The sequence below is a fragment of the Mesoplodon bidens genome (genome assembly GCF_964165515.1).
Source record: "Mesoplodon bidens genome assembly, chromosome: 14".
Lineage (NCBI taxonomy): Eukaryota > Metazoa > Chordata > Mammalia > Artiodactyla > Ziphiidae > Mesoplodon > Mesoplodon bidens.
Window position 1 is genome coordinate 28,756,705 of NC_138170.1, and position 24,284 is coordinate 28,780,988.

A 24,284-nucleotide genomic window follows, 5' to 3' on the forward strand; every position below is an offset into this window, starting at 1 on the left:
ATGGTAAAATTGTTAAGGAAATGAAAAACTGACTGAAGAATCCTGTTGGTAACTGTAAACATTGACCTGAGAGAATCAGACTTAATAGAACTAATTCCACAAAAGAAAACTCAAGAATGGAAGAGAGCTATATTTGATAAAGCTTGATATGAACCAAAAAATGAAAAAACAAACAAACAAAAAAACCCCAAGAAAACTTTGCACCAAACCTGTGTTGGGAAATTTAAACAGAAAATAATTGTTACCAATGACAATAATTTCGGTAAAATAAAAATGAAGATTAAAAAAAGAAAGGAGTTTAATTACACTGTATAGAAAATATCTCGACAAATTAAATGGGGTTAATTTGTTCTGAAAAATGCCTTTCCAGTAGAAATTAATTAATGTAGGTGTATTTTTTTTATTTAAATGTTTGGTAAATGTAAATATGGGAGCAAAAGTCTCCATGGGGTCAAAATGTCCATCTGTCAAAACACCAGGGATGGGGCTTCCTTGGTGGCTCAGTGGTTGAGAGTCACATTCATGAATGTGATCATGAAAGTGAAACATGCGTTTCCTCTGCATGCCTTTGCCTTGCTATGCTCTCTCCAGAAGGGCCCAGCACCTGCCTGAGGCTTCCGGGAGCCTCTGAGAGGCGTAGGGGCTCCGTGATTCTGACCATGGTGCAGACCTGCCCTTCAATCACAGCTCTGCCATCAGTAGGCTTCGAGGAAATTAATCTCCTGGAGCCTCAGTTTCCCTACGTAATAATGACAAGTCTAACAGTAACACCTAACGATTAAAAACGATCTTTTATATAAAGACTCAGCACAGGGCCAGACACTTGGCTAAGCTCTTGGTAAACATCAGCTGTTGTGGGTTTGCTATTATTATCTTCAGCCTGGTGTCAGAGGCCCCCTCCCAACCTGGCCCCATTGCTCCCTTCTCACTGGGCTGCACAAGTCATGTGACTGAAACCCACGTGTAAGGCCTTAGCCTGCTGCCCTCCATGCCCGAACAGTGGAAGGCCCTGCCTTCCTCTCCTCTCTAAAGCCAACCCTGGCCTCTGAGTCAGTCTATGTGGCCCTCCTCCAGGAAGCCTTCCAGGACCACCCAGAGTCCAGCATTGTTCCTCCCTCACCTGTAGGTCCACCGTTCATGCTTGTCAGAAGCTGCCTTTTTTCCATGAAATACCTGTGCTGGGGTAACAGTGTGAACGAGTTCCAACCCCTGCCCCTGTGCAGGTAGGGGCTGCTGAGGTCCAGGCTGGACAAGATGGACCCAAGATGCCCTGGACCCACACCTTTTAGCCCTACCTTGGGAGGGCCCAGTGGAAGCGCCCCCACCCTCCCCACACGTATCACGTGCTGCACCCACGGCCACCAGAGACACAGAGAGACCGTGGTGGTTGCGTTTTTCTTCCAAGCTTTTTAAGATTTCAAACTTTCCAGATGTCTGGGAGGCTGAGACCCCTGTCGGCCTTCCCCGGGTCTCTGAATCCTCCCTCCTTCCCTCTCCCACTCTCGCCCCGCCAGGGAAACACAGCCGGGCCCCAGACACCAGCTGACCCAGTTCCCAAACAAAGGCTCTACTGTCAGCAGGTCACAAAACAGCAAGCCCATGCCCGATCCTCGGGCCCAGACCTCAGCGAATGGCACCAAGAGCATGAAGCCAGCCCTGCCGGCCCCTCACACAACTGCACCCTGTCAGGCCTAGCAGGGACCGCTGAAGCCCCGCCCTGACATTCAAGGGTCGGCTCGGAGCGCTCTCAGGCTGTGTCTCCCGGGTCACCCTACCCACAGTCACAGGGCCATCAGTCTGCAAGCTGGCTGGCCCTGCCCCCACCGCCACCAGCACACACAAGGCCCAGGAGCTCCATACATGAGGAAGGACCCATCGCCCACCTAGAGAGCCTACTTTTGCCACCACAAAACTTTGAACTCCTACTATTCCCCCTGCCTGGAAACCACCCCTACTACATACAGGAAATATCCCCAGAAGACACTGGCACAGGACGGTGGGCAGTCAGTGTGGGTCGTTATTACTGTTCCGACTTCTAAACTGCCACCTCGAGTCCCACCTCTTCCATGAAGCCATCGCTCGGCCCGCCTCGCGCCATGTGTCACTGCCCTCCCTAGCCTGTGCTGGGCAGGGAGAGAGGGCCGTGCCAGGCACCTCAGGGCTGCAGCAGGACCCAGAGAGCCTTTTCTTCCCTGCTCCCTGCGGCGCAGGCTGTCCGGGGAAACACAGGCACATCTGATTCTAGCCCATCTTCCTTCCCTGTCACTTGGGAAGCTCTCAGATTTACCCACGGCTGAGCTCCTGAGACTGCAGCCAGCTGTCTCCCCCAGATCTACCACCGGGCCAGGCCCACTAGTGGCAGGTCTTCACGAAACACCAGCTCTCCAGAGCCCACATTCTGTAGTCTACATCCGCCACGACCCTACCCATACACACCCACAGACCAGAGTCCCCCTCACCACCTCACCTGTTCCTCCCCATCGTCTCATGGTCTTTGACCACCACATGAAGCTCGGAGCCCTGGTCCAGGGGGATACCCTTGAGGTCCCACTCAAAGCCCTGGAAGAAAAAGAGAAAAGATGTCTTAACCTATGGACCCCTAGAAGAGACTGTGTCTGGTTCCCACAGGTCCCCCTCGGGCACTGAGCAGGCATCTGTGACCACTACTGGTGAAGGGAAGGATGCATGAGTGAAGGAATGAACACATGAGTAGCAGGGTCTCAGAGCTTCAGAAGGGACAGCGAGAGCTGAAGGCAGTGGAAGAGAATAGGAGACAAGACCCCCATGACCCCCTCCCCAACTCAATTCCACCAGTCACCAGCAGCACAGCTGGGAAAAATTCCAGGTGACCCTGCAGGGCCCTCAGGGACCAAGATCAGTGTGCTCATGGAGCAGCCAGGCGCCTGGTGACAGCATGCATTAGTGCCACATTGGTCTCCAGAGACCCCAGGACCCTCCTCAGAGCAAAGGCACCCCATGCATCCCAACCCCATCCACACAAGGATAGGGCTTCCAAAGACCACCAGGGTGCCATATAAAGAAAGCTGGTTGACTGAGTCTCGAACAAGAGCAAGTTATGTAGCAGATGGGAGCCAATTCTTTTGGCAATTAGAGAATGACAAATCTCTGTGCAGATAATACCCTGACCAGCAAGAGCTGGAGTTGGTAAGCAAATAAATGAGCATCTGCCAACATAGATTTACTGATTAAAATTGCTAAAGGCTATTGCAACATGCCTTAAGTAAATCATTTGCACAGACGATTTACTGCAAATACGCAATTGTTTCCTATAGTTTAAATTACCTAAACATGGTCAGTTTTTCTGAAACAGTGTATTAAATTTAACCCAAAGGAAAGAAAGAAAGAAAGAAAGCTGGATGAGAGGGCAGGAACCAGAGGAGGACCTGATGAATCAGGGAGGGCTGTGGGTAGGAGGTAGTTCTGGGCAAGGACAACGGCCTGTGTAAGGGAGAAAAAGCAGGTAAGAGACCCCTAAACACCCTCCTCCTGGCTGGCCAGAGCTGAAAGAAGTGGAGACAAGGGACCCTTCACTCATCTCCACACTGTACCCACAGTACCGGCGAGACCGCAGGCCAGGCCACCACCCCTCCTCCCAGGTGCCAGGAGGATTTTGTTGGCACACCGGACCAGAGCCCCTCCTCTCCATGACAACACCACTGAGAAAGCCGCCTCTGCCTGAGCCCCCTGACTCGTCCCTGCAGAGACAGTGGCAGCAGAGGGAGGAGAGGAGGGAAGGTGGGAAGCTCACGTACCTCATTCCACACGGGGTTCACGTTGTTCTTGATGACCTTGGTTCTCTTCTTCACGCCTACGAGAGACACAGAGGGGGAGTGAAGAGACGTACCCCAACCTGCGCCTTCCCCAAGTGAGGGCCAGTTCCAAGACCTGCACTGCAGCTCACCCGCCAAAGGAAACCTTACAAAACCCACGTGTCCTTGAGGATCCCACCAGTCTGCAATGAAAGCCCAATGCCAATCACACACATCTCTCAGCTCTGGGATGGACAAACAGCAGCCCCATCGGAAGGACTGTTTAAAGGAAAATACCCAGCCTGACTCTTCTTAATGAGTTTGTTATTGTTACTTCTGACTTTCTAAATAAAGTTTTTAAATTGTAAAGTTTCTGATTCTCAGAATGAATGATCTTCATAGAAAAGATTCCATTTTTCTTTAAAAAAATCTATCTCCACATATTGTATGATTCCATTTATATGAAATGTCCAGAATAGGCAAATCCACAGAGACAGAAAACAGACTAGTAGTTTCCAGGGCCCTAGAGGGAGATGGGAATGGCAAGTGAATGCTTAATGGAGATTTCTTTTGGGGGTGATGAACTGTTATGGAATTAGATAGGATGATGGTTGTACAACATTGTGAGTATACTAAAAACCATTTATACTGTACACTTTTTTTTTTTTTTTTTGCGGTACGCGGGCCTCTCACTGTTGTGGCCTCTCCCATTGCGGAGCACAGGCTCTGGACACGCAGGCTCAGCGGCCATGGCTCACGGGTCCAGCCACTCCGCGGCATGTGGGATCTTCCCGGACCGAGGCACGAACCCGTGTCCCCTGCATCAGCAGGCGGACTTCCAACCACTGCGCCACCAGGAAAGCCCTACTGTACACTTTTAAATGGTTAAAATGGTGACTTTTAGGGTCTGTGAATTTTACCTCAATTTAAAAAAAATCCACTTCACTCTCACCTTGAAGGTATCTATCTGAAGCAGGCTGTTCTACCTGCTCGTGAGGGCTGGGCCGAGGGAATGCAGAAGGGCTTTGAGATAGACAACAAGAAGAACTAACACTGTGATGGCTGAGAAGAGCCACAGTACCCCAGGCGGCAGACTGCTGAGCGCTCCCCTCTGGAGTTTGGGCCTAAGGGGTGAACGAGGGGCACAGAAAGGGCTAAACACGTCTGGCTCTTCCATTAAGCATCAGAACAGAAATGATTCTGTGTTCAATGGACGATTAAAAGTGCTCAGCCAGGGCTTCCCTGGCGGCACAGTGGTTAAGAATCTGCCTGCCAATGCAGGGGACACGGGTTCAAGCCCTGGTCCAGGAAGATCCCACATGCTGGAGCAACTAAGCCCGTGCGCCACAGCTACTGAGCCTGTGCTCTAGAGCTTGCGAGCCACAACTACTGAAGACCGTGCACCTAGAGCCCGTGCTCCGCAACAAGAGAAGCCACTGTGATGAGAAGCCCACGCACTGTAATGAAGAGTAGCCACCACTCATTGCAGCTAGAGCAATTCTGCATGCAGCAATGAAGACCCAATGCAGCCAAAATTAAATAAATAAAAATAATTTTTTTTTTTTTTTTTTTTTGCGGTACGCGGGCCTCTCACTGTTGTGGCCTCTCCCTTTGCGGAGCACAGGCTCCGGATGCGCAGGCTCAGTGGCCATGGCTCATGGGCCCAGCCGCTCCGCGGCATGTGGGATCCTCCCGGACCGGGACACGAACCCGTGTCCCGTGCGTCGGCAGGCAGACTCTCAACCACTGCGCCACCAGGGAAGCCCAAAATAAATAAATTTTAAAAACAATTTTTTTAAGAAGTGCTCAGCCAGACACAGAACTTATATTTGGGTTGGATCTGAAAGATCACCAGTTCAACCCCGCCTGTGCAAGACCCTGCAGTAAGAAGCCTTTAGTCTCACCTGGACTGCTCAGTGTTTACAGAGTCCTGTCTGGACCATGAACGCCCCTCAAGCCTCTGGAAACATCTCCCAGGACCCCCGAGTCTTCCTCTGAAGCTGAGCATTGTCCGTTTCCCTTCTGTAGGGTCGGCCCCCGTGGCCCGGTTCAGAGCATGGAGAGAAGGAGGGAGCAGAGGTGGGTCAAGGACGCAAGCCAGGTAGGGGGAAGGATTTGGAGGAAAGAAACAACAGAGAAAGGAGCAAAGGAAAATCCAGGAGAAAGAAACATCTGAGGGAGGATCGGTAGACTTAAGGCAAAGATTCAGCCCTACGAGCCCCCTCAGAGATCCTGAGAAACCTCCACCAGTTGTAGAGGGGGAGCCCCCAACCCCTCTCACCGCCTGCTGCAAATCACTGTTGTGGGAAAAGCACGTGGACTTTGGAATGACACAGACCACCATAGAACACTTATTTTCTGGGAGACCCTAGGGGCAGCAGTTCTCAAATTTTTGGTCACAAGATGTCATTCTTAAAAATTATTGAGGCGGGACTTCCTTGGTGGTGCAGTGGTTAAGAATCTGCCTGCCAGTGCAGGGGACACAGGTTACAGCCCTGGCCCAGGAAGATCCCACATGCTGCGGAGCAACTAAGCCCGTGCGCCACAACTACTGAGCCTGTGCTCTAGAGCTCATGTGCCACAACTACTGAAGCCCGAGTTCCTAGAGCCCGTGCTCCGCAACAAAGAGAAGCCACAGCAATGAAAAGCCCGCACACCACAATGAAGAGTAGCCCCTGCTTGCTGCAACTAGAGAAAGCCCGTGCGCAGCAACGAAGACCCAACGCAGACAAAAACAAATAAATAAATAAAATAAAGTTTTTTAAAAATTATTGAGAGGACTTCGCTGGTGGCGCAGTGGTTAAGAATCCGCCTGTCAATGTGGGGGACATGGGTTCGATCCCTGGTCTGGGAAGATCCCACATGCCGCAGAGCAGCTAAGCCCGTGAGCCACAATAACTGAAGCCCATGAGCCTAGAGTCCGTGCTCCACAACAAGAGAAGTCACCGCAATGAGAAGCCTGTGCACCGCAACAAAGAGTAGCCACCGCTTGCCACAAAGACCCAACACAGCCATAAATAAATAAATAAATTTATTTATTTATTTATTTATTTATTTATTTATTTTTAAAAAAGAAAAACTTCCATAGAAAAAAAATTATTGAGAACTCTAAGGAACTTTTACTAAGGTAACTTGTATCTATCAACTTCTACTGTATTCAAGGTTAAAACTGAGGCATTTAAAAATATTTATTTAGTAATTAATATTACATTAACAATAATAAGCCCAGTACATGTTAACATAAGTGACATATTTTTATGAAAAGTAACTAACTTCCAAAACAAAGGTAACAGAAGAGTGACACTGTTTACATTTTGCAAACCTCTTTAATGCCTCACTGGATTCTCATTATCCTGTCTACATTCAGTCCATTGAGAGGTCTTGTTTTAGTTGACATCTGTGAAAAAAGCCCAACCAGACACATAGTTGGAGATGCATTTTAATAAATTTTCAGATAATTGTGGATCTCCTTCTTTGATACTGCACCAAAACTCAATAAGGTCTTCGTAGCTGCGTGCGGGCTTTCTCAAGTTGCGGCAAGCCGGGGCTACTCTTCATTGTGGTGCGCGGTCTTCTCATTGGCGGGGCTTCTCTTGTTGTGGAGCACAGGCTCTAGGCGCATGGGCTTCAGTAGTTGTAGCACATAGGCTCAGTAGTTGTGGCTCGCGGACTCTAGAGCGCAGGCTCAGTAGTTGGGACACAGGAGCTTAGTTGCTCCGTGGCATGTGGGAGCTTCCTGACCCAGGGCTTGAACCCGTGTCCCCTGCATTGGCAGGTGGATTCTTAACCACTGTGCCACTAGGAAAGCCCTCAATAAGTAGTATTTCTTAAACCTAAAGGTTAGCTGCAGTGTGAAATCTGAAAGCACAGTGATGAACATTTTGTACTCTGTTACATTAAAATCCATTGTCCTATCTTGCATTTTGAATAAATCTTCTATCCACACGATTCTGTAACATCTTGCATTGCTCATTTGGGAAGTTTTTGCTCACTGAGTTATGCAGACCTTCCAATGTTGACACATTTCACTATATAATACTGAAAAATCACATTCATTAATATCACCATCAGTCTCATCAGAAAAGTCATTAAATACTGGGAAACTGGAAGACAGAAGCTTTCTAAAATTCCAATTTTTGTTTGAAAGCTCAAATTTTATGATGGGCAACAAATGATAAACGTCAGCTTTTAAAGTGTCAGGCTCACTCACTCATTTTCAAGAAAATGTCTATCAGATGCCCAAGTCTGAACGATCATAGTTTGTCAGTCATTCTTTCAAGTAAAAACAGTATTCCATTAAAAAAAAAAAAAAAAAAAAAAAAAAAAAAGCCTAGTTCAGCATGCCACTCAAGCGGTCACACAGTGCTTTTTCTTGCAACAATCTTCATTTTCCAGGGTGCAGCAGAATGCTCTGTGCATACTTCCAATCTCAACACAGAAAATATTACAAACATGTGTAACTCCAGATCAAGATTAATAAACTTAATATTTGCACTGCTTTATCAAGATCATTCTTCAGTAAAACTGGCTTTTTTTCCCCCCAAACTGTGAGTACTGGCTTTTTTTTTTTCAGGTTACATGAGGGTGAAAAATACAACAACTAGTACAATTTGGTGCCAAAGCCCTCGTTAGTCTTAAGGCACCAACAGTTTTACCTTCCAGTGCTATTGTACCAGTTGTACAAATATGGACTCAGCAAAAATGGCAAATAGCATCTTAGTGTTATTGTGGAAATAGCTTTAACATTGCTGACCTGCTCAAAGGCCTGGGGATTCCCCCAGAGGTCCACGTACCACACTTGAAGAACCTCTTAGGAAATTCATTGAACATCTCAATTTCCTCATCTGTAAGGTCATAATAATACCTCCCTACGGGACTGTAGTGAAAATTAAACAAGATAGGATGACTGAGCTGCCTGGCACGCAGCACGCTCATTAAATGTGAGTTCACTTCCCCTCCCCTCCCCTCCGTGCCCCACTCTGATGCATCTAGTGAATTCCTACTGATCCTTCAGTGGGCAGCTCAGTTGTCTCTGCTCAGATAAGCCTTCCCTGACTCCCAGACAGAGACGGTTGCAAGCTGTGACCACATGTATCGAACAGCAGGACAGCTGTTCTGTGTGTGCTTCTATGTCTGTCTCCCCAACTAGAGTGTGAGCTTCAGAGAGCAGACACCATGCCTTCCTCATGTTAGGAACCCTAGAATATAGCAAGGTGCCCAGTAATCGGGTGCCAAATGAATGGGTCCTTTTCTTTCCCAAGCTGACTGCAAGTTCAATTCCTCACTAGAGGACAGAACAGCTCTTCTCAGAGAACGCCAGAGACTGCATTCACAGAATGGCTACATGTCAACAGACAGAGGGGATGAAAGAAAGTACAATGGGGGGCAGGTGTCCTTGGGGGGGCCCAGTTATCTTCTTAAAGGTTGCCCAGGCCTGCCCTGGCTGAATCATTCTGAATCCCCTTGGGGGCCGTGTTGGCGTGGCTCCAGCAGAGGTTAAACACATGGCTTTGGAGTCATTCAAAGAGCAGGCACTACTAAGTGAACTTGTCACCTCTCTAAGGTATGGATTGTCACCTCTCTAAGGCCTTATCTCCCTTGGCAGTAAAATGACAATAATAAAGAGTGTCTACTTTATCAGTTTTGAGGGGATATGAGATGCTATCTAAGTGTTCACTTCCCATCCCCTATCAACTTTCCATGACCTACAGGAGTAACATGGAAAATTCCATCTGCAGCCTCTCTTGAATTGTCCACTTGGAAACATATCCAGGTGCTCCTGGCTAAGAGCAACTAAGAAGTGTCTGTGTGTGTGCCAAGCCCTGTGCAAAGTGTCTTTTAAACATTTTCTACTTCCTGCCTTCCCTGAAGATGAGGAGAACAAACGCCCTCTAAGGGATTTCACTAAGTCCCGGTTAGAAGGGCCAACTCTGGGACCCTCTGGATGACATGAAGCGAGTTGTCACTGATAGGCTCTACAGCCCCAAACAAGAGCCAGAAAGAAATGAAACATGAACCCGGCACAATCACATGACTTACAGACGCCAAGAAAGAGGAAGGCAGGCTGCTAACTAGGAAACAGTTCCTTCCTCATCATGGATTTAGACCTGTCCTGTCCTTGATCATCAATTCTGGCCTTGAGAGATGTGGCGTTATGTCTGTAAATAAACAGACTCAAAAGTTAAAGATACAGGAGAGCTCACAGCTCATGCTGGGGTTGGGGGAGGGAATTACCTCCTCTCCCCAGATTACTCTGCAGAACTGGGGGCCAGCAGGCATCCGTGAGAATCATGCCGGAGCCCTAGGGTGTGCCTCCAGACTGAATGACTCAGTGAAGGGGCGTGAACCCGCCATGGGAGGACTCTTCTGGGCCCCATGCAAATTACTCACCTGTTTCCCCAGCCTACCCACCCCAACTCAACCCACACTCCGAGACCAGAGTCCCCTATGGCTGTAGGGTAGTGTTTTTCTTTTTCTTTCTCTTTTTTGTTTTTTGACCGCACTGCACAGCATGCAGTATCTTAGTTCCCTGAGCAGGGATCGAACCCGTGCCCCCTGCAGTGGAAGCGCAGAGTCCTAACCACTGGACGGCCAGGCAAGTCCCTAGGGTGGTGTTTTTCAAACTGCAAATTGGGACCCATTAGCAGGCCATGACAGCAATTGAGTGAGTTGACCAATATGTCTTTTTTGTGTGTGTGTGTGTGGTACGCGGGCCTCTCACTGTTGTGGCCTCTCCCGTTGCGGAGCACAGGCTCCGGACGCGCAGGCTCAGAGGCCACGGCTCACAGGCCTAGCCGCTCCGCGGCATGTGGGATCTTCCCGGACCGGGGCACGAACCCGTGTCCCCTGCATCAGCAGGTGGACTCTCAACCACTGCGCCACCAGGGAAGCCCGAATATGTCTTTTTAATGACAGAATAGAGAAGAAAATTTCATAGCACATCTTTGGTGTAAAAGTACTACTACTCGAAAATTTTGGTTATATTTTCACATGCATACTTACTCATGTGTGTACTAAGTCTTGATGTAAAATATATTTCTTGTTGTGGATAACAGTCCCAAAAGTTTGAAAATAGTGCCTTAAAGGAAGATTGTCAGAGGAGAACTGGTGAATAGAGAAATCTTGGCCCTTGCGTGCCGAGAGCCCAGGTGTGTGACAGAAAATGATGTAGCACACCGTCCTGGTCCCCCACTGGAGCCAGTTTTGATAAAGACCATGGGCTGTGGGAGGGGATGTGAGAAGGAGCCTCAGAGATAGGAGCAAAGTGAGGGTAAGAGGACAGTCTACCCTGCCCAGCCAGCGCCTGGGCTCACCTGGCTGAGCAGTCTCCACCGGTGGGAGTTTCACAAATCTGACACCTGAGCATCAGACGTGGCTGTGGCTTCACTCGAGAAGCCACATCACTGCCCTCTGCTACCCACCTGGTGAGGTCTACCTGTCAGCCAGGTTGCTGTCTCCCCTGCGGTCTGGGTCTCAGGCCTCACTCATACCTTCAGGCCCATCTAGTGGGGACAGACCCCTTTCAATGGCCCAGGATGCTTGTGAGCCCTGCCCTGCCCTCGTCACCAAGTCCTGGACAGGCACAGGGGTTACAGCGTAGAAGGGAGCACCCCGATCTCTGGCAGAGTGAGCGGGCGATCTCCCTATAGCAGAGAGAAGGCAGACTCCCTCCCCCAACACGATGATAAGGTCACGGTACATTTTGGAAGCAGACAAAATGCTTGTCTTCGTAACACTGATTCAATGGACTCTTTGGGGCTGGAGGGATCACAGAGAAGACAAATGCCAAAGTAGGGACTTCCACTGAGGGTGCACATCACGGTCTGTAACCTGCTCCCATGTTTCTAATGCCTGTGCAAAGAGGATTTACAAAAAGGCTGAGAAATACGGGTCCATTTCCCATTGCATCTCAAAGGCACCAAGGCCCAGATATCCACTGACAGATGAATGGATAAACAGAATGTGGGATAAACACGCAACGGAATATTGTTCAGCCTTAAAAAGGAAGGAATTTCTGATACATGCTACCACATGGATGAACCTTGGAGACATCATGCTAAATGAAATAAGCCAGTTACCAGGGACTTGGGGAGGGGGAAATGGGGAGTTATTATTTAACAGGTATAGATTTTAGCTGGGGAAGATGAAAGGGCTCTGGACATGGATGGTGGTGACGGCTGCACAACAATATGAATGTAATTCATACCACTGAACTGTACACTTAAAAATGGTTAGGGCTTCCCTGGTGGCGCAGTGTTTGAGAGTCCGCCTGCCGATGCAGGGGACACGGGTTCGTGCCCCGGTCCGGGAAGATCCCGCATGCCGCGGAGTGGCTGGGCCCGTGAGCCATGGCCGCTGGGCCTGCGCGTCCGGAGCCTGTGCTCCGCAACGGGAGAGGCCACAACAGTGAGAGGCCTGCATACCGCAAAAAAAAAAAAAAAAAAAATGGTTAGGATGGTAAATTTTATATTATGTGTTTTTTTGTTTTTTTGTTTTTTTGCGGTACGCGGACCTCTCACTGCTGTGGCCTCTCCCGTTGTGGAGCACAGGCTCCGGACGCGCAGGCTCAGAGGCCATGGCTCACGGGCCCAGCCACTCCACAGCATGTGGGATCTTCCCGGACCGGGGCACGAACCCGTGTCCCCTGCATCGGCAGATGGACTCTCAACCACTGCGCCACCAGGGAAGCCCTAAATTATGTGTATTTTAACACAATGTTTTTTTTAAGTCCAGGTGGAAGATGGTGAGGACACAGGTAGCAGGCCTGGGGTCTACTGACAGGCCTCTGGGTGGGGAAGGCAGAAGTGGTGGCGGGAGCAGAACGCATCTCAGATTCTGACAGGGATGCACGAGTGCTGCTGGGGCCGTTCACCTAGAGAGGGAGCAGAGAGGAGAAGAGATGGGGCATCTGGGAATCCCAAAGAGAGAGAGACGGGCTGTTTCTGCCCACCAGTCAGGTAACAGGACCCGCTGTCAGAGAGGCAGGGCACCTTCAGATCCTGCAGGCAACCTCAATGCAGTCTCCCATTTAGTCCACAAATATTTACTGAGGACTTGCTCTGTGCTGGGCACTCTCTTGACACCTCATTAGAATACCCATCAGAGGGACTTCCCTGGTGGTGCAGCAGTTAAGAATCCGCCTGCCAGTGCAAGGGACATAGGTTCGAGCCCTGATCCAGAAAGATCCCACATGCAGCAGAGCAACTAAGTCCAAGCGCCACAGCCACTGAGCCCGCGCTCTAGAGCCCTTGCTCTGCAACAAGAGAAACCACAGCAATGAGAAGCCCGTGCACCACAATGAAGAGTAGCTCCCGCTCGCTGCAACTAGAGAAAGCCCACACGCAGCAACGAAGACCCAATGCAGCCAAGAATAAATAAATAAATAAATTAATTAAATAAAAAAGAATACCCGTCAGATAAACAAAGCGATAGAAATTCAAAGTTACCAGCAGAAAACCAAAAACTGGTGGACAAGAGAGATGGTGGTAAACAGAGAAAAGGTAGCCCTGGCTTCTGCTGAGGGGAGGCCTGCTTTACTTCTTGGCACAGATACCCCCTAACAAAAAGGGTAGGCAGACTCTGATAACTCTGATACTTGCCCCACCATCTGTGCCCTGACTTAAGACTGCACACCCCAAGACTGGGCAGCAGTCACTCCCTGCCTTCCCTAGCAGAGCCCTACTCTTCTCACCTCAAGAACTCCCACCTCGATCTCAATCTTTCTAAATCTTAACTGAAAACATACTTTCCAGAAAATGAGTAGTCAGGAAGGGGTGGTGGCAGGTGGATATACTGGCTGTGATGGAATGCTCTCTAAGAGGGGTAGTCTTTAAACTCAAAAGGCCAATTAGAACTGGGGAAGATATTTTAAACATCTATGACAACATCTTAATGTCCTTAATGTGTAAAGAGGACTCACAACTAATGAAGAAAAAGACAAACATCTCTTCCCTCCCAAACTGGGCAAATTAAAAAGCAATTCAGTAAGAAATAAATGCAAATAGGCAATAACATTGAAAGGTCACAAATACTATCTGAACCTAAGAAATTGTTAAAATTTTGCATGATGATGCTTTGTGTTAGCAGAATTATAAGAAAATAAGCCCCCAAACTCAGCTAATGGGAAGATAAAGTTGGTACAGACTGTCAGGATAGCAATTTGGGAAATGTGGCAAAGCCTTAAATATGTCTATAACCTCTGACATAGCAACGCCACTTCCAGTATTTACCAAAAGGAAATAGTTAAATAAGTGGGCAAAGATTTAGTCACCAGGATATTTCTCATAGTGACAGTATAATTTAAGCTTTGGATATAAATATTAAAAAATTGATACAACCTAAATATTCCTTAATAGGGTGTTGATTAACTGAATTATGTTGTATCCATGTAATAAAATAAAACTTAGAAGGTGTGTAGAAGAATATTTACTGATACAAAAATGCCTCTGGCTTCTTACTGAGTGAAAATGTAAATATGCAAACATCTGGAAAAAAGATATCTGGATGGGATTATCTCTAGGGAGGAAGGCAAGGGGTCTAGGGACTTCTGGTGGAGGGGTAGAACCGGTAAGGTTCAATTCCTTGACCTGAGTGACAGACATGGGTGTTCCCTTCATAATTTATCCATTAAAGCAGGGTTCCTCAACCTTGGCCATATTAGCTTCTGGCGTTGGATAAGTCTTTGTTGTGGGTGTCATGGAGCTGTCTTGTGCACTGCAGGATGTTTAGCAGCATCCCTGGCCTCTACCCACCGTAGATGCCAATAGCACCTCATCCTCCCGCCCAGTGGTGACAACCCAAAAGTTCTCCAGACATTGCTAAATGTCCCCTGAGGAACAAAATTGCCAACTGAGAACAACTGCATTAAAGCGTACATTTATATTTTATGTACTTACTTAGGTGTTAAATTTCACACTAAAATTGCTCTTAAAAAAAAAGAGAAAAAAGAATCTTGGAGGAAATACGTCAAATTGTTGACAAGTTAATTTGAAGTATAAGGATGGGGGGCTACTTTTTACTTTTGTCTCATCCTTTTTTACATTGAGTACATGTTACGTTCACCTAAAGAAAACAGGCTATTTTCCATGCTTTAAAGTAACTTTTTTTTTTTTTTCCCTGCGGTATGCGGGCCTCTCACTGCTGCGGCCTCTCCCGTTGCGGAGCACAGGCTCCGGACGTGCAGGCTCAGCGGCGATGGCTCACGGGCCCAGCCACTCTGCAGCATGTGGGATCTTCCCGGACTGGGGCCCGAACCCGTGTCCCCTGCGTCGGCAGGCGAACTCTCAACCACTGCACCACCAGGGAAGCCCTAAAGTAACTTTTAATATTCAAAAAGCTAGATTCAGAGAGTCCAGCGTCCTTGCAGCTCACCTTCCCTATACAGGTAAGTCACGTGGGCCCACCTACAGATGGTTTTATAAGATCCCCAGGAGATAGATGAGAGGGGAGGGGGGAAGGGAGAGAGAGCGACTGATGGGAGGAAGGAAAGGGAAGGGGCAGTAATGACTCGGGTTCTGGCTGGTGAGCCTGGAGGAAGCAGGGTAGAAAGTCACTAAGTGGGGGCACAGGAGACCCAAACTTCAAGGAAATAAGATGTTTGAGCTCCAAGGGAACAGGGATCTGGTTTTGTTCTTGGATGCATCCCCAGCCCCTCAAACAGCACCCAGCATGTAGTAGGTGCTCAATAAATATTTGTTCAATGAAATAAATGCATGAATGAATGGATGTAAATCATGGCATTAGAGGGTGGGAAATGGGCAGGGCAGAAGAGAAGTACAGCTCATTAAATGTTATAGGAAATGAAGCTGTTCATTCACGCAAATGGTCAGTCAAAAATCTCCACCATGGCCCAGGTACTCATGGTAGTTAGTCATGCTAACTAATTAATTAATACAAGAACAAAGGGATGATAATTATTCATTAAAAGCCTCTATCCTAAAGCCCTGAGAGAGGGAACACATAAAAGGGCCCTCAGAGTCCAGCCTCCCAGAGCTCATAGTCTATTTTGGGAGGCAGGTCCTGAAATTACATCTGAGCCTGGAATGCCCGGAACAACTGTGAGACAAGTGGGCCCGGCCAGGCCCATGCTCCTCGGGCTCCGCTCCGAGTGGGAGCCCAGCACACAGTGCAGAGACATCTCTGCAAGCAGTCCAGTCCCCTCTGTGCCATGATGTGTTCTGACAAGGCTTCTCACCCCTGATTGTGCTTCCTGTACATTTGGAGATTTTTTAGAAACACCTATATCTGGGCCCCTCCCCCCAGAAGTTTCGCTTCAAGAGAGGAGGGACAGGGAGTTTGGCAGTGGTTTTTCTGAAAGCTCCCCCATGCAATTCTGATATGCAGCCGGGGTTGAATACCCCAAGCTAGATGATCTGTAAATTCTGGGTCTCATTCTAACAGCCCCCTTTCCCTAAGCATCATCTCAGCCCCAGAGTCCAGCATGAATACCCCTGTAGGGTGGGGGAGGTCACATTAATTTCACCTTTCACCACATCTCACATCAGTTTCTCTCAAGATGTGGTTCCAAAATGGCCTGCATCAGGTATGGAAATGCTAATTCTTAGGTCACTTAAACCTGCTGCATCAGAACATCTATGGATAGGACCCAGGAATCTGTCTTTCAACCACAATCCCCAGAAGATTCTCAGGCACAGTAAAACATGGGAACCATTGCCCCAGACTGTTGAGACTCCCAGGCACATCTGGAAGATGGTGAGTTACTGGGTCAGAAAGGGCACACACTAGAGAGTACCACCTGTTTGCTCTCAGCACCAGGCATCCTGATGAATAGGACAAGATGTCGCCCTCAAGGAGTCCTGCGATCCTAATTATGGAGCGAAGTACTGAGCACAGCCCGGCTGGGGCGAGTGCACTAGCAGACCTAACAAGGTGCTGTGCATCCAGAGAGGAGAGACTAATGATAGCCAGGGGAATCCTGGGTGCCTTCCTGGAGAAGGTGGCATTGTAGCTGGGCTTTGAAAGATAAATAGACTTTGAACAGCTGGAGATGGTACATTCCATTATATTTCAGTTTTGCTAGGAGCTTGTCAGTGCAAATAAATAGTGAGGCATTATAAAGGGAGGGGAATGCAGAGATGGGGAGAGGACAGCAGGTGCATGTGCTCGGGGTACCTGGGCTGGGGCAACAGCCAAGAAGGACCTCGACTGATTTGGACTCAAGGGCACTGCCCACTCCAAGCATTCCCTGCCATGACCAGGACACTTCCCCAGGTTTCCATTTTCTTGTCTGCAGAATGGGGAGATTAGTAGCTACCACAAAACCGTTAGAGAACCAGGGAAAGAGAGTGGTGAACAGATGCAAAAGAAGTCCAAAGCATCTAAGAGACCTAGGCTGAGGAAGGGCCCTGGGCTCAGGGTCCCTGGGGAACTTCTTTCCCTGCCAGTGTTGGCCCCATAATTTCCACACAAGAATGGCTTAGGAAGAATCTGAACCTAAGGGAGAACTAGGGACCTTGCTTGATGCTGCATTTCATAGTAGGCACCCAGGAATATCACCAATTAATGAAAACAGAAGAGTTTTCTAAACTGTTTCGACTCACACTTTTCAAACAAGGAATAAAATGTAAATGGTCACACAACAAAGAATAAAAGCTACAGTTAGTTCTCACTTTGCCAAATCGTGTCTTTCATCTACGGTTATCATCATTTTGGGGTGCTTGGGGAGCAGACGGCGATCGTGGGTCAGAGCTAAAGAGCCCCCTTGGTGTTCCCACCTTTTTCTAACCTCCTGAAAACACCAGCCACTTGTCCCTCTCCGTTTGACCACCTTTTGCGCCGCACACGTTTTTTAATTCCACAAAACCACAGGATACACCTCGTGGTAAGAGGAAAACCGTCTCCCTTTCCTTAATTATCTCTCTTTGCAGAACCGGGGTCCTGACTCACGGCCATTGTTCCTTCTCTTAATTTTGACAGATCCTTCCTCTTCCCTTTCCCCTCCTGAGATACCTCTTCCCGTGGGAATGTCTGCCTTGAGGCGGGAGTTAAGGGTGCCTGGTGAGAAGGGGGCGGGGTTTGAGTCCTTTGGGGTGTTTGCCCCAAACAGAGAGAGACCCTCACTTGTCTAAGTACCACAGGCAGGCATTTAGGCTCTTTACATTTAAAAAGCTTCCTTGAACTCTCAAAATTTTTTGTATCAAGGCTACATCCGCCTTATTCTATCCCTTTTCTTCCCAACTGAGACACGGCTGATTCAATATGGCCAGTGCTGAAAAGATGGACGAATGAATGAATGAAATCAAGACACAACTTTCACGGTCTCCACACCCAGTTTTTAAGCGATCCTATTCCTCTCTCTTCCGCACCCATCCTCCAACCCCGCCCTCATCACTGCCCGCTAAGGGCTCGCACATTATTCCCTCTGGGCTTCGGTCTTAGAAAAGTGGTAACTGTTGACCTATTATGGCACTTCCGGTTTTCCAAAATTTCTGAACACAGTGGCATTTATCGTGCTCGGTTGCATCCTCCTCGTCCCCTCGGCAGAAGATAGGACCGAAATTTCTCTGAGATTTCTGTTCTTGCTGACGGGGAGGAAACTATGGCTTGGGCCAGAGTTAGCGCCGGAGCCGGGGCGGCAGACCCGGCGGTGCGCGCGCAGAGTCGGTGGCGCGGGCGCACGGGCGCCACGGCCACGGGGCTCTCACCTCGGAAAGTCAAGCTGGCGACCGGGTCGCTGCGCCGGTCCTTCTTCACACTGGGGAGGTTGCTGGCCCTCACCAGCTGGCAGCTCAGCATGGTTCGGCCGGCCCCCACCGAGCAAGCGCTCGGCTCCGCGGCAGCCGCACCAGAGAGGAGCGAGCTGTCGCCTCCGCGGGAGAAGTCCCGGCGCCTGGAAGAGGCCGCGGCGAGGACACCGGACACCTACTGTGTGGACCCTCCCCTCCGGCCCGGGTCCGGATCCGCCCTGCCCGCGGAGGGCGGGGCGGGCCAGGGGTCAGCCTGGCGCCGGCGGGGGCGCGGGTCCCCGCCCCCGCCAGGAATGGAAGCGCAGCTGACGCGGGGCGCACGGCTCGGCTGCGCAGCTGGGAAGCGTCGCCCGCCCGCCTGCTAGCGGGAGCCCGCACCTTCCCGGCTACCCGCCCAGCCAGCGCGCCCGGCCCCGAGCGCACCAAGGCCGACTTCGCTTCCGCTGCTCTCCTGCCCGAAGGGCCCAGGGGCAACTAGGTGCGAAGGCGGGAGGTGGGGGAAACCCGGCTTCAGAGACCAGAGTATGTCCGCGGGAAACTGCAAGCGCTGCGAGCACTGGAGGAGGAGAGGGCCGAGCGGCCGAACGCGCGCTGCGCCCTGAGCCCCGGGCGCCCACGCCTCTCGCCTCGGCCCACCTTCCCCTTCGACCGCCCTCGCGGAGGCCCGAGAGACTCCGACGCTCGGACTCTCGCGAAGGGCCTCTGAGCCTTCTCCAGAGCAGTCCGGGGTCACTCGTCTTCGGAGGCGGAGGGCTGCATCCTACCCACTCGGTACCCTGCCACATCCCCAGCAGCAAGCTCTAGGTCCCCTCGCCCGCACCGTGAGGGGAATTGCCTAGAGCGTGAGCCTCGAGTGGTGACAGCCTTTAGCGCGCGTTCCCGTGTTACGTCTGGTTCCTTTCCAGCTGATGAACTTCTTGGCCACAGGTGGCTTCTCACCTCTATACCCCTACATTGCAGCACCGAGCACCCGACAGGCACTGTCCCTCCTCCCACCTCCCAGGTCCTCACTAGCTTCCTCACTCAGCCCCAATTCAGTGACTAGTTATCGTCATTCTGCTGCACAAGATCACAGCTCTCTTTCTCTTCTCTCGTTTTGAAGATCCAGCATTTTCAGGTGGCTAAACAACAACGTGGTGAAAGCCAGCCCTGCCTACTCCACCCCAGCCCGCTAAGCACTAAAGGTGCTGGAGAATAACACAGCTAACCTGCTGGCCTCCACCTGTTATTTCCACCCCTGACTGGTGGTCCTGAGTGCCGATAGGCAACCACACTACATCTCCACAGCCTCTTCAATCTCCCTCTCTCCTAGACAACTATTTCATACTTTTCTCTCCCCAAACCTACAACATCCCATCACCATCCTCCCTCTCAGTTTGCTTTTTATATGCAAAGTAGAGAACTTCCTCAGGCTCCCCGCCTCCTAACTCCCGTCAGCTTCTGCGCCCAAATCTTTTGCTCTTTCTCCTGCTGTTCTAAACGAATCATTCGTATTCCTAAGCCCCGCTGGGCACTTGGGCACTAGATCCTACCGCCCCTCACCCACTCGATGACAAGTCTGAGGCTGTCCTCTCCCCAACCTTAAAGGCTGCACTTTCTCTAGCTGGCTTGTGCCCTCTTCCTCCTGACTCTACCACTCTCCCTGGGTGACCCCACTAACCCTCATGATGAGCTGGACATTTACTTCCTCTCCAACATCCAAACTTCCTCCCTCTCAGCAGAACCTGACTATTCGGGTACTACCCCTAGCCCCAGCTCCAGATCCTGACCTATCTGAGATCATCTCCTGGCAATAGCTATTGGTCCAGCGATGGCATATGTCCCGAGTTGTTCTCCTGGAGGGATAACTTGTCCTCCGTGAATGGACAAGCCCAACTCCCTCTCCTGCTTCGTGAGAATAAGGAAGCATGTAGATCCAGTTGCCGGCCAGTTCTAAGATGTAGCAGACACCAAGGACGGCAGACCAGAGAGAAAAATGGAGTCAGCCTGGGTCCAGGGTGACTGTGGAGCTGTCCACTGTATATGCCCAGAGCCCACCAGGTCTCTGGATCATACTGTGGCCTGGTACTAACAGGGCTTCCTCCCAAGAGGACTTGTATCGGGAATAAAAATCACTTTAAGGGCTTCCCTGGTGGCGCAGTGGTTGAGAGTCCACCTGCCGATGCAGGGGACACGGGTTCGTGCCCCGGTCTGGGAAGATCCCACATGCTGCGGAGCGGCTGCGCCCGTGAGCCATGGCCGCTGAGCCTGTGCTCCGCAACGGGAGAGGCCACAACAGTGAGAAGCCCACGTACCACATAAAAATAAAATAAAAATCACTTTACGACTGTTTATTATTAAAGCCTTTTTGAGGTAGGATTTCACTTACTTGCAGCCTAAGTCATCCTTACTGACTTTGGTACCATCTATATGTGCCCACAGCATCCAAATACCTCCACCAAGGCATTTCCACCACCACCCTCTCCTGCCTGGGCTGCCTCTTAGCTGGTCACCTCTGGTCCATTATCCTCACAGGAGCCAAGTGATCTTAAATATAATCAGGTCCCTCCCCTCGTAAAATCCCTCCAAGGCCTGCCATGCTCTTGGAATAAAGCCTGGCCCCCTTTCCTCTGCACACAAGGTAAGACCCGCCAGCCGCTCGCTCTCCAGCTCCAGCTGCAGCGGCTTCTCAGTTTCTGGAACATGCTGAGCTCCCCCCAGACTCCCTCCAAGCTCTGCTGTCACCTCCACCTGCACCTGCCTTCCCCCCCCTCTTAAAGGGCCACCCCCACTCACTCTTCAGGCCTCATCACTTCCGTGGGAAGCCTCTGACCTCCTGGTGTAGGCTGGGTCCTCTGGCAAACAACTGCACAGCAGCACTTTTCCTTCTTAGCGCTTGTCCCAACTGTAAGCAGTAACTATTTGTTTACGTGCTGGTTTGATGTCTAGCTAGATGGTGGAGTCGGCCGATGAGGGGAGAGCCCAAGTCTGTCTCAGGCAGCCAGGTGTTCCCAGTGGATAGGAAGGGCTGGCCTGGGGTTGGTGTGATGGACATTGTACTTGGCTCCCCAGTGTCCCTTCCACCCCGTGATGTGAAGTGTGCTGTTCTCAAAGAGGATAGTACTGCCCCCTAGGGGGAATTTTGGATCTGATGATTGAGGATATTTTTTACCATCACAATGATTCCTGACTTTGCTGCTTTCCCCAGCACACCACACCCTGCCCCCTAGCCCTGCTCTAATCGGTCAGAGGTGGCACAGGAAATCTGTAGGGGCATATCTAATATTTCCAGAGGAATATTCCAAGGGACTTTTGCAAACACTTGGCTTATGTCCAAGGAACAGGGTCTCCACACCCCTTCTCAGTCCACCAGAAAAGCAGCAGCTGGTGGCCTGAGCCCTGGACACTTCCTGAGGCCTCTTTTCCCATCCCAACTTCCAGCTTCCCAGCCTGGCTACCCTTCACTTCTCCCTGATAGCATGGCTGACTCTTCCCTTGGAGGTGTCATCCTGGGTGGTGCTCAAGGGGGCTTCCTCCCAAGGGGACTTGCATCAGGAATGCAGCTCTTGCGGACAGTGTGCTGAGACCTCAACTTGTCCCCCTCAAAGATGTTCTCCCGGGGCTTCCCAGGTGGCGCAGTGGTTGAGAGTCCACCTGCCGATGCAGGGGACACACGTTTGTGCCCCGGTCTGGGAATATCCCACGTGCTGAGGAGCGGCTGGGCCCGTGAGCCATGGCCGCTGAGCTTGCGCGTCCAGAGCCTGTGCTCCACGACGGGAGAGGCCACAGCAGTGAGAGGCCTGCGTACCATAAAAAAAAAAAAAAAAAAAAGATGTTCTCCCCTCCTGCCATAGAAATGTTCCAAGGAGCTAGACCTGGAAGAATGGTCACCCACATAAATAGACTACATTTCCCAGAACTCCCTCAGAGCTACATGTGGCCAGGAAACCAGGTGATGACCGATGCGATATGAGCAGGAAGGCTATGTGTGTCCTGCCCAGGCTGCAGTGAAAACATATCCCAGATCATCATATCCAAAATTCCCCCAAGGGGACAGTACTATCCTCTTTGAGAAACACTGGCTTAGCCTCATCATGGTGTGGAAGGGACACTGGAGAGCCAAGTACAATATCCACCACGCCAACCATGTTGTCAAAGTGACCATGGGGGATAGCAGGGAAACAAGACAGAAAGGATCCGGGGGCTTGGAGAGCCCTGTGGGTCAGAACTTTACCAGCCTGGGCTGCCTACACATCAACCATTATGTGAGTGAGACCATCGTGCCCCCCACCATCAGTTAGGGCTCGCTAACCAACAGCCAGGTCTGCATCCTACCTAAGGCCTCAGGTAAGGGCGGCTCCTCGGCGTCCTGGAAAACTCCAGCCCCACTGCAAAGGTGACAGGGCCAGCTTAAGAGCCACTGTTGGGTAGCAAGGGGGTTAGGGTTGTCTCGGGTGTCCTCGGTCTGCAGTGGCTTGAAGCAGGATTTCAGTTCCTGGCCAGAGATTGAAGTCAGGCCACAGCAGTGAGAGCACTGAATCCTAGCCACTAGACCAGTGGCCAGTGACAAGAAAATGAATTTCCACAAAGAAACGGAAAGTAGTGAAACAAAGTGTTTATTAGGAGGAAAAAGAGTACGTGTGGGTAGACACACGGGCGGGCTCAGAGAGAGAGAGTCGCGCCGTTGTATTAGTTTGAATGACTTTTATGGGGCATTTCTTCTGGGTTTCCTTTGGCCAGTCATCTTGCTTTGCTGATTCTGAGTCCATATTTGGTATATCTCAGCGTCCTCCTCTGTGTGTGTGCGCATCTCTTAGCCAAGATGGATTCTAGAGAATAGGCCTATGGGTAGGTTGAAGTCACTTACTATGGGGTGGCGCCCCCTCCCTTTTTGACCTCCAAGGAGCTTTTCTGTGTATGTGTAGTTGGGAAGGTCTCCTTGACCTGAATGAGGAATATGTGTTCTTTTATCTCTTATCTGGGCAGGGCTTAGCTTCTCCTCCCTCCTGCTATTTTGGAGTATCTGTCCACAGGGGACGAACTCCAGCTGTTTAGCCTGGGGCTCATCTATCTCCTGCCCCAAGGGGACCTGCTTTGAAGCTGAATTTGCATAGCAAGCCCAGTTTTTACTTACAATTTCATGTTAAGCGCAACAGACATTTCAGAGCTAAAAGAGGTAAGGGGGGGGAGGGGACTAAAGCTCTCCCCTGTTACCCCATCCGCGGTGTCATGGTTAGGTGCTGAGTGATAATCCCAAGTGAGAGGAGACTGGCTGCCTGTTCCCTGGAGAGTCCAAGAACCAAGGTCTCCCAGATTAAACAAAACACCATCAGATGCTGCCACTGGTGTCCCCTGGGACACATCCAGCACATAGACCTGCTGTCTTTGATCAACACAATGTTTTATAACAAAATTGTACTTTAAACATTAGGAGATCTGGATTTGTAGCATCCCTTGAAAAATCAGAGAAGCTGGCGCACGGTCCTAATTTTCTGCCTAACACTGACTCTCTGGCACCTGCAGCCGGGAGTATGCATCTCGGCTCACCCTACTCACTATCACTCACCCAATATGCATACGCTTCTCCCTCTGGCCTTAGTTACGCCACCTGCCGTGCTCCCATGGGCATGTGGGTTTGTGACCCTCTTCTGTCACCTAGATGGGGTCCTTCCTCCCTGCCAGTCAAGGAGGAGATACTTCAAGGAGAGCCCCTTCTTGCTCTTGGAGTTGGCCTCCTCTGGCTCAGTTCTCCTAATGTCTGGGGCCTTGTTTTTTCCCAAGGCCTGACATGGGGTATCCAGGAAGCAAATAAACCTTGCCCTCTGCTTCC

The 24,284-nt window shown here is 50.3% G+C and overlaps 1 protein-coding gene across 23 annotated transcripts in view; it reads right to left on the reverse strand.

Moving 5' to 3' along the window:
• The window catches only part of DYSF (dysferlin), a 228,089-nt gene that overhangs the window by 198,061 nt on the left and 5,744 nt on the right, over positions 1-24,284 (reverse strand). For 10 of the 23 annotated variants that reach the window (XM_081254720.1, XM_081254713.1, XM_081254719.1 and 7 more), the window contains 2 exons: positions 3,774-3,829; positions 2,468-2,559 (listed from right to left, as the gene is read on the reverse strand). In XM_081254720.1, the coding sequence (XP_081110846.1) occupies positions 2,468-2,559; positions 3,774-3,829 (148 nt within the window). Of the gene's footprint in view, positions 1-2,467; positions 2,560-3,773; positions 3,830-18,433; positions 18,707-24,284 lie in introns of those variants that run through there. The other 13 variants (XM_081254709.1, XM_081254706.1, XM_081254726.1 and 10 more) reach the window with 2 other exon arrangements.